The following is an 11,054-nucleotide window of genomic DNA, read 5'->3' on the forward strand; positions in this document are numbered from 1 at the left end:
CCTCTCTAAATTCCAAGCAGCATAGTGATGACAATTTCTTGACAGGGATTTTTATTCCCTTCCCCCAGAGTTCAAGCTGCGATGGGACAAGAATTTGTGCACATCCCCTTTCTCATGAGTGTGGGGAAATCAATCAAGTCTTTTGTCCACTGATGTTCCACAATGGGTTCTCTGGTGTCTACAGGTCTTCTTTTGTTGGGCAAGAGAGGACACCTCTTGTGGTAAACTAGTATTTCACTTGGTAATGCTTCTCTCCTGACTTTTGGGATGTCCACTTTCATAACAAACACTTTTACAGTTACAGAGAAAACACTTAAATATTACCTTATAATATGGGATACAGGACATAATATGTGAAATTAATGCAGGCAGAAACTGACAAGAATTTCATAAAGTTCAAATACTAAACACATCTCTCTAAATCTAATACTTATTTTAACAATACTAATACACAGGTGAGAGACTGGTTTCCAGCTATGCATCTGTCAGTGTTGAGTGAGGCCTATGGGCTTTGGCATGAGCTGGCACCTGGTCTATCAGCATCACACCCTTTAAAAAAAAAAATCACATTCTGGTCTTGACACTGTAACACCATTAACAAATGGTTTTAAGTCTTCCGAGGCATTGTCGTTTTCCTACAATCAGACTAGCTGCTGTATTTAATTGAAGCCACTTGATAAAGACATAAAAAGTTACATAGCATGAATATAGAAGAATTTTCAAAATAGGAGAGGTTTCATCCTGTCTTTATTAACTAGGAGAGAACTTGTGAATAATTCCTATCTTTATTATTTTGTGCCGGCAAATAAACTTTCTTCTAATTCAAAAAGCCATTTGCCTCTCTCCAGAGAGTACCAATTGTAATGCGTATACCTGTTCACTATGAAAATGATACAAACCTACCAACAGCTTTTATTTTCAGGGCAGTGAACAGCCATTCAGAGGTAATGAATTTGAATGACGTGAATGCATTCAAATTAGTAACCTAGAGATGAAAGGCTTCAGATCCCTTTACTAAGAATCAAAATCATTTTAAGATAGTCTTACCTAGCAAGAACAATTCCTGGAGACCTAGTGCGCCACCGGAATCGTAGGATTTTAAAAATTTATTTATTTTAAAAAAACCCAAAAAACTCTTACAGATTTTTTCAGTCTCACTTCATTATAATTCGAAAAAAGATTTCCCGGGGTTACTGGATAGATTCATCTGGACAAATTTACACTGATTTGTAAAAGTTGTAGCTGCAATATCAATCTACAAAAAAATCCCTTTCAATATTCAGGCAGAGCTGGGTGCAGTAGAATTAAATTACCGTGTTTATGGACAAAAATAGTTACTGTGCACTGGAGTTAAAATATTAAAATTAAAATATTAAAATTCAATTTAAAATATTAAAAACTGGTGGATTTTGTGGCTGCAGTGCATTGAGTTAAATAGTTTACAACCATTTTTAAAGAAAAGGCTCAAATTCAAAAACAACTGTTACAGTACTTTTCTGATTCCAGCATGTGTGTCAAATTCACTGAAGTAGAAAAACGTTTAGCCTTGGCATGACATAACATAACTGAAGCAGAGCGTGCTGTATCCTAAACAGCCTCATGTATCACTGACAAAAATCAAGAGCTCAATCAAATTCCAGAATGTTCATTGTTGGAAATTATATATGAAGTTGAAAAAACAGCAGTTGATTTTCAGATACCAGTCTTAGCTAAATTAAATGCTGGTGTAGCTTGTTTTCCACATATGAACTGATGCAATTACACATGGAAGAGACTAACAGAAAAGAAATATGAAAATGCAGAGAGGCTAGTCTCACAAGGCCATTTTTCTGAAAACAGTCACTTTTTTTAAATTATTGGAGTTCCCCTTAATCCCTTACTGCTGCCAGTTTCACTGCATTCTTTATTTGCAGATGATGTCCCAACAGAGAACAAAAATGACTGGAAATTCAATTTCCATTTAAAATACGTGAATGACTTACAGTCTACATACAGGATATTTTGTATGGGAACATGTTGTATTTTAATTGCAGTTCTTGGAGCACGTAAAGGCTCCGTGAGGAAGATGAAGGACAAAGGGGAAGACAAGTAGAGAAATATGTTTGAAATCCACCTCACCATGCTAAATTTTAGTTCCAACACAGAAGCTGGAGTGACTGACTAGCAGGCCTGTGCACTGAGAGTGAATGCTATACAACATTTTAACCTTTGTTTTTCAGAGGGAGGTTCCTGTTGGAAAAGCGTGAGCTATCAGAAGGAACCTTTGCTTCCCTAACAGTGTAAGTGTTCAGTCAGGAATTGTATAAAATGTTCTCTCAGGGGATTTGGTAGAAAGGAAGGGGAGACAGAATAACACCACCACAGAACAAAACACAAACCTGCACAATTGGAGAAAACTCACCAGAGCACCAAGAACCTATGTAAAATAATCTAATAATAATTCTGTAGACAAATCATAAATGGCTAAAATCAGAGCTAGAGGATTCTCCAGACAGCTACAGTGCATCCGATGAAGTGAGCTGTAGCTCACGAAAGCTTATGCTCAAATAAATTGGTTAGTCTCTAAGGTGCCACAAGTACTCCTTTTCTTTTTGCGAATGCAGACTAACACGGCTGCTACTCTGAAAATAGACACTAAAGCTTTTGAAAGTATAAGTAATTTACAAACAGAGCATAGTTTATAATTGGACTTGAAGACGCCACGTTTTTTCTTTGAGGATCACTGAAATTCCTCTAGCAGCCCCAATTAAGTGGGCCCTGACAAAATGATGAGATTATATTGTGAAGCTGAGTTGTCAGACTGAAAGGAGCTGTGAACAAAGTCCATCTTTTACTGGCAGAAAAGATCTGTTGGCACAGGCCACAGTAACGTGGATCCACTTTAGGACAATATCACATAAATCTCTATTTGTTCCCTCTGGTTCCTTTTACAATTTATTAATCTCACTGGGTAGCACCTTTGAATACAAACATTGTAAAATAAATTTAACTTGTCAACTGAAGACCAACATTAAGATTAGATGACAGTGGTAAAAAGACCTGAGTGCCTATGTTACATGTTTTACTGCTCCTAACATTGGTGATGAATTATAGATATGACGTTTTCTAGTGTAGACACAGACAAAGAGCTGAGGTTGCATGACCTTCTTAGTTATGTCTCCTGTACTATCCTACCAGTTGAGTAGGGGAGGGAAGGGGAGTTCTTGGTTTTTTTGTAACATTACACTGCTATTTTACTGAAGTAAAGGCTACTATATTGTTGCAAGACCTTCGACAAATGGGGAAGAAAATTAATATTCAGATCAGGTGAAGGCATCATGAGTATCTGTCAAAAAGAAAAGGAGTACTTGTGGCACTTTAGAGACTAACATTTATTTAAGCATAAGCTTTTGTGAGCTACAGCTCACTTCATCGGATGCATTCAGTATTTCTGTGGAACTTCTTTGGTACAGCACTTAATACCACAGACTATCTTGAGACTTTTCAGGGACTAGATTTAAGGGAACAATGCAATACACTGGAATTGTAAGGCTAAAATTAGTTAAAAGGATAATTCTAACTTGCTTAAGTATCTGGTTTACAGTAGGTAGGAAGGTAATGCAAAAACTTTAAATTCACTTATCAATTAGAAATTCCCATTGTTCCTTTGGAAACCTGTGAAAATATAATTGTTTCTTTGGATCATCCTTCTCAAATTGGTAGGATGAAATACTAATGCTAGCCCAGTTTTCCTCACAGCTAAATGGATCTCTTCTGACTTACCTTGGGAAGAGCCATCATCTTCATCATCCAGGGTGAGATCAATGACACCTCCTGAATCACTGCCTGTGACCTTCCCACTCTGAAAGACAAAACTCCTGCATTTTGCAAAGGCAACTCCATGGAACACAGCAGATAAAGAGGTCTTGACTGAAAACTGAGTAAAAAGGGGCTCAGAGCTGAAGCATGGTGACTGGAGAGGCACTGGTAATATTAGGGGAAGGAGAAAATTTGAGAGGATATTCACAGTGGTTGAGAAGGAGCTGAAAACAGAATGAATGGTATGCAACACCAATATTTTATAATTTTGTAAGATGTAGTAAGAGATATTGTAGAGTACTTGTATTTTATAAATAAATTATTATTAATTATTATAAGCCACCTTCCATTCAAAAATCTCAATGTTATAAGCCAAAATACACAGCAGGCTGTGTTTTCCTCAGTCATTCTATGAAACATCAGTGTTGCTACAAGGAAACAAAAGCAGCAGCAGAGTGGCCACTAGAGAAATGCTTTAGCCACCTTGAAATTAACAGTCCCGACTATATGCCAATTATGAAACTGACTTCATACCGAAAAAGTAAACGCAAAAACCACTTGGGCACCTATATATTTACTGGGCATATCAACACTGACAATTAAAAATTTCCAGTTGTGTCCAGCCTTCTGAAGCCATTTCATTAATGTAATTATAGCCATAGGTTATGTTGAAATAACACACAGATTAAGCCATTTGGAAGCACTCTTTTGAAGCTGATGAACAAAGGCAGCGTTTACATCTTCATGAGGACTCAATGTTGTAACAAACTAAAACATTACGAGCCAGAGAGATTTTCCTTAGAAGTAAACTGAGTTTCTGCTAAGAAGCATTCAACAAAATCTGGTTCCATGTTATTCTTTCAGCTATTCAGACTTGCTAGGCAGTCTACCCTCCACCCATGCACTTTCTTGAGATAAGAAAGGGATGAGGGGGAAGGGAAGAATGTATATTCCAGGGTCTCTGCACACATTCTCTGGAGAAAGTATCCATGATGTGAACTCCTGGTTTCTTAATCCTGCTGCAAAATTTGGGAACTTTCTTGTTGGTGTGGGTGGTGAACAGATGTATTGCTAGAGTCCACCACTGGCTGCAGATTCAGCAACTTTAGTGACTCCCAAACTCCCTGGGATAAAAAAAAATGGGCTAAGAGTAAATGTAACAATTGATCCCAGGGAAGAATAAATGTGAAGAAATGGTATGGAATAGGGTCTCATCCATGGGCCAGTTCAAATGCCAATATCAGTCCTACAAAATGAAAGATGTGTGGTGCTGTCAAATGACTGTGGATCTGAAGAGCCATGACCTTAGAAGTTACCTCTATGAATTCTCAGTTGGGCAAACCATCCCTTCCACTGAGACACTGAGGGGGAAAAGGATGGTGTCAGAGCAGTTTTTCTGTGTATTATTAATCACAAGTGATGGAGTCACCAAACACTGGGACATTTGAATCTAGAGTGGCTGATATTGGTGATCTCTTCAGTAAGTCATCCAAACAGGGAAATCACTTGGGTTTTGCTGTCCCTGATGGCTGCTGTTGCCAGTGCTAAGGATCTTTATGAATATCTTACATGAGGCAAGACCAAAGTTGAGGGAGGTTTTATTGAAAAAGGCTCTATTTGAGGGCAAAATGAGATAACTCTGATATGATTCTAGATTTAGTATGATTCTTTCCAATTTGATACAAGAAATTCTCTTGCTCTCTTATAACTATGCTAGACAGAATAGTTTCCATCTTGAATTTTCTGTACTGGATGAATTGATTAGGCAAGTTGAGATCTTAGACAAGGTAATTTCCCTCTGACTGCATGGTTAGGATTAAGCAGACAGAAGATTTCCTTTTTCATGCTGAGGAAATGGGTAGGTGGCTTTGTCTACAAGATAATGTATGATTTCTGTGATAGCATTTCTTTTCTGGGAAGAAGAAAAAAAAGAAGAGACTCAGTGAGGAGGAGGAGGAGGAAGAAAAATCTAATGCTGAGCCATTTTTTAGTTTTCAGACTCAGTCTGAAGTGATTTCCTTCCACTCCTTCTGCCACAAGGAAATACAGTTTCCGCAGAGGAACCTCCAGAGGGAGGAGAGAAACTTAACTCAGAAGTGGTCTTTGAGGCCTGCCTGACTTGTGTCAGTCAGTTAACAGGGCTGCAAGTTCTATTTAGCTTGGAAGTTGACTTTAGGAAATCTAGAAGGTCAAAATCTGGGAAAAAAAAATCTAACTGGGGACTCACAAAAAGGACAAGCAAGTCCTAAATGAATTAGCCAGTGAAGTCTCAGGTTTTTTTTTGCTTGTAAGAAGGGAACAATGCCTTAGGATCAGCCATGTCTTCCAAGGTCTTGTACAGGCAATCTCCCCAAAAGGAAAGGCCTATACGGCAGAGTGTAGATGCAAGACTGCTTGTCCTTAACCAGAACTAGTGATGAACTCAATGGTGCCTGCCATTGCCAGGGCTTTAACTGAGTCTTTCAAGAATTACATACAAATTAATTGGCAAGCAGAATGAGATCCAGCTTAACTTCCTACAAATGTGGCACTGAGCTCTTGAATCTAGAGAAGAGAACACAGTAACAGGAAGCCCTGGGAATCAGACATTTAAGTATCAATTCATACTGTTTTCTGAAGGTAGATTGAAATGTTTTGTCCCCACGGTCCAAGGGAGAAATAATCTCTAATGAAAAGAGGGTATTTTTCACAGATTGAGTGGCTCCCTAGCCAATCCTTGGAAAGAGTGGTCACTTGTTCCCGGTGTTGGAGAGGGTGAGGGAGACCGTAGAGCTTGCCATAGACCTATGGGCTAGAAGACATAAGAACTCTGATTACATCAGACCTCTGCCTATCACGATCAAGTTACATAAATTCATAGATTCCAAGGCTGGAAAGGTCCACTGTGATCATCTAGTCTGACCTTCTGTATAACACAGGCCACCAAATTTCCTCAAAATAATTCCTAGAGCATATCTAAGGAATCTAAGTTCTTGGGGAAGGGAAGATCTTATCTGAGTTTCCTGAGAGAAATATTTCTTACTACCTGTTCCCTACTATTTGAAAATCCAGTTCCACCCATTTCAACTGAAGACTATGCTTTGAAAAGGGACTGAGAGGAATAGCCTCTGCTACTCCTTCTGTAAGTAGTGTGGGAAAGGAAACAGCTCACTGTGATATGTGGCAAGTCACAGCCACAGTGTAGGATTTTTGCCTGTTGGCCTGGCTGAATGCTCCACCAGAAGCCAAAAGCAGCAGCCTGAAATGGAAGCTGACATGAACAGAATAAAGAACAGTAGATGGTGTGTCGAGGTAATGGAGCTGGGTAAGGAGAAAAGCACTCTTGGAAACTCGAGATTAGTCCTCATTTTGCCTAGCAAATCTGAACAATAGAAGGAAATCTATGGTCCAGTCTTCCAAGTGAACAGGAGCAAAAACAAAATGCTTAATTTTTTTAAAAGGTATATGATTCTAGAGATCATTCTGTACCTAAGAACATGCAATAGATCTGCTTGTTTCTATTCCCTCTCAGAACCAGGCTCTCACTTTTCAGCTGCAACATAAAGCTCGCCCTAACTCAGTGGAGGTTTGGTTGTCTGTAATAGTGGGGGATGAGATTGATAGCTGCCTTAAGGGTGGACAGCAAAGCTTTTTAAATTTTCCTAGCTGCTATGTTAATGTATATACTTTAAAAAAAAACAACTTGCTTCTGTCTTTTGTTTCTTCTAGAAGTTTGCCCTTTGTAGCCCGTGTAACTCTGTGTTTTATGAAACAATGACATCACAAACCCTATGGGCATGTTAACCACGGACTAATCTGAGCTCTTCCTAATGCAAGAGTCTTTTCTCCTCCCACATGCTAGAAGGCTGCAATTAAACAGTGTGACAAAGTTCCTGCTCTACCTTGGTGGGTCTTGAGCTCATTGGCGGATTTGCTCGCCTTGGAGCTTCACAGCAGCCCTCAGCTTGGCCGTTTTTCTGAATTCACAGTCCAGGTCAATGACTCCTGTGTCTGACCAGGAGTTGGGAGGATTTGGGGGGAACCCGGGCCCGCCCCTCTACTCCGGGTTCCAGCCCAGGGCCCTGTGGAATGCAGCTGTCTAGAGTGCCTCCTGGAACAGCTGTACGACAGCTACAACTCCCTGGGCTACTTCCCCATGGCATCCTCCCAACACTTTTTTTATCCTCACCATAGGACCTTTCTCCTGGTGTCTGATAATGCTTGAACACCTCATTCCTCCAACAGTCCGCGTTCTCACTCTCAGCTCCTAGTGCCTCTTGCTCCCAGCTCCTCACACACACACCACAAACTGAAGTGATCTCCTTTTTAAAACCCAGGTGACCTGATTAGCCTGCCTTAATTGATTCTAGCAGCTTCTTGATTGGCTGCAAGTGTTCTAATCAGCTTGTCTTAACCGTCTCCAGAAGGTTCCTGATTGTTTTGGAACCTTCCCTGTCACCTTACCCAGGGAAAAGGGACCTACTTAGCCTGGGGCTAATATATCTGCCTTCTATTACTCTCCTGTAGCCATCTAGCCCGACCCTGTCACAACAGTTTTAACCTAAACAATTAACTTTCACCAAGACACTGTAGAAATGTTTAAGTGATGAATGCAACAGAGAAGGGACTCTTACTTACATGTGCTTGGCACACAAAGAGCAGTGCTGTCAGAAAATAAAGCTTAAGTCTCTCTTGGGTTTTTATGATGAGGGGTTTATAGCCACTATTTCTGAATTTTAAAAATCATTAAAATAAGGACTTTGAGACAGATAAATAAAACAGATATGGGTGACTATGGATCATTGAGTCTCTCAGGCAAAAAAGCGAACAAACTTTAGAAAACCTTGGAGGTCATGTTTAAACAGCAACTGGTCACAAGACTCTGCTAGATCCTATCTCCTGAATCCTTCTGTAAAAGCAGCACTGATGTTTATAAACCTTTATATCAAAAAAGCAGAAATTTTACTACTAAAAATTCCATTTGCTACAATATTCCTTAATATTCTCTTTATTTGGCATATTTTTTACGTTTGTTTTTGTATGGTTAAACTGGTAATTCCACATCATGAGAATTTTGTATGTTTAACTTCTAGTGGTCATATTTTATATTTATTTATGCAACAGTGCCTCTTCTGTAGAGGGTGAAATAAAATTAACTTCATTTTTGTTTATTATTGTGGTTGTTTTCATACCAACACCATTAAAGCTTATGCCAGAGTTTCTTTTTAAAAGGAATCCTTTCCCAGTAATTTACAAGCTTAACTGTAAAAAAGTACTCTGTTCTGAAACTTTATGTCAAAGGCTACATCTTGAATATTAATACAATTACAGGATTGTAATAAGAAATTAATTTATGGTTTCTGTATGGTTTATAAACTACCTTTTTGTGCTCCTATTAATGTGTTCATGTTTGTTTTTCAAATTGGTCTGGTAAATTTCACTTTCCAAGTAAGCCATTTCATGGCAAAGTGAAGCTTTCCAGACTAGCAAATTTCACTTTGAAGTCTGCTGTGCAGCCAGCCCAACAAGATTAACAACACAGGCACAAGAGGAGTGTCAGTAAACAAGAGAGAGAGGACAGAAGAGACAAGGAAGAGTGAAGGGTGAGGGAAGAATAAACAGGCAACAGATGGGTAAGAGGGGGAAAATAAAGGAGGAAGAACAACCAACAAGAGAGAAAAAAGAGGCAATAGACCAGAACAGGGTGCAGTCATCTCCACCAATCCTGGAAGCAATATGCAAGTGCTTGACAACGTCACTTCACGTCTCATTTAGTGTTGTTTATTCTACCTGAAATACATGGCCAATAGGCACTGCTTTCATCTCTGATCCAAGTCTCTCCTAAAAAACTCATTTCTTAAGCAGTAAAAAGTTAATCAAGACTCCAGTACCTTCTTATATCGGTAAGCTGGTAGGCACAACCACAACACTGTAAAAATAATCTCTACCACGGCTCTTCTTCTCAATTTGCTTGCCATGAGTAGCAAGTAGATCAAAATAGTGAGGGAGAAGAGTGTATTGGCAATAAACAGCTCTTCTACACTACTAGCAAGTTCAGGGATGTGAAAGAGGAAAGACCTGTGCAGGACTGGAGGAGGGGAAGCAAAGCAGGTGACAAAGTATAAATCTCCTTCAAACCAGTGACTGAGACTGTGCAATTCTATTTTTTGTGGGGTTTAATTCAAATCCTAATTTCAAAAATAGTTTGAACATATATTACTGCAGTGTTTAGAAAACCACATAATGAAAATTATTTCTAAAATGTATTTTAATTTGGGGGGGGGGAGGGGTAAGGAGGTGTTTATATTTAAACTTGGCATTCCTGAGTCTTCTACTGGTTGCAGCCATCTTACTGAAAAGTGATCTGACACGCTGGCTTGACTAAGTCTGTATGAAATGCATCTGGAAATATGTTTGTCTTTCATCATGAGAATCTATACAGATAATTGTAATGAAATAATCCTAACTTCAAATGTCAACTAATAGGATCAACTCAAGAGGTCTAGATTCCAAATTTTACACACCTTCAGATATAATGTGATAACATATCATCTGCTTCCCCCAATTCTACCTAGCAATTCTTTCTAAAAAGAAAGAAAGAACTGCAGCACTGCATAATCTGACAAGCAGTCACACTAACCAGTGAGACACGCCTTAGAAGGTGTATGTCAGGAGCAAAGCAGGGATAAAGCACTTTTCTGTGCCTGAAGGCAGGTGATGTAGGAATAAGGAGATATAAATGGAGCCTTCCTATAACTGGCACAACACAAATTCTCACAGACAAAGAAATATACCACACACTCTAAGAATGAACAACTATTGGTGAAAGTAAAATGGCTGAAACCAAAGTATCTGCTTTGACCAACTAGTTAAAGTCTACAGTACTAGTAAATAGGATCACCATAACATGTAACTGCAAGAAGATGCCTTCATTTGGGAGGATGTCACCATGTAGATTTGCAATAAAATCTAGGTGCATACTATTAATAGTACAAAAATGGGTAAAAGTTCTTTGAAAGCATGTAACTATGTCCAAGTAGTCATCCCACAGTATAATGAAAAGAAGCCTTAGGTTCTTTATAGTAATGACATGGTGCTTTACTGATTCTGAAGTCATTCCCCCTCTCACTACTTGGAGTTTGGAGATATTGGGCTGAGTTATCACATTACATTCCACAGCTAAAACTTTTCACAGACTTGAAACATTTTGTTTTTCATGCGGCCTGTAAAGCACACTGCAGAGAAAGGTACAACATGTGAGCTTGGCACCAGAAAGC

At 39.0% G+C, this 11,054-nt stretch overlaps 1 protein-coding gene across 4 annotated transcripts in view; it reads right to left on the reverse strand.

The window, feature by feature from the left end:
* Positions 1–11,054, reverse strand: part of ATF7IP (activating transcription factor 7 interacting protein) — a 168,165-nt gene that overhangs the window by 36,642 nt on the left and 120,469 nt on the right. For all 4 annotated transcript variants that reach the window (XM_073327313.1, XM_073327311.1, XM_073327315.1 and 1 more), the window contains exon 12: positions 3,763–3,841. In XM_073327313.1, coding sequence (XP_073183414.1) covers positions 3,763–3,841 — 79 coding nt within the window. The remainder of the gene's footprint in view (positions 1–3,762; positions 3,842–11,054) is intronic.

The sequence above is a fragment of the Lepidochelys kempii genome, chromosome 1 (assembly GCF_965140265.1).
Source record: "Lepidochelys kempii isolate rLepKem1 chromosome 1, rLepKem1.hap2, whole genome shotgun sequence".
Taxonomy (NCBI): Eukaryota; Metazoa; Chordata; order Testudines; family Cheloniidae; genus Lepidochelys; species Lepidochelys kempii.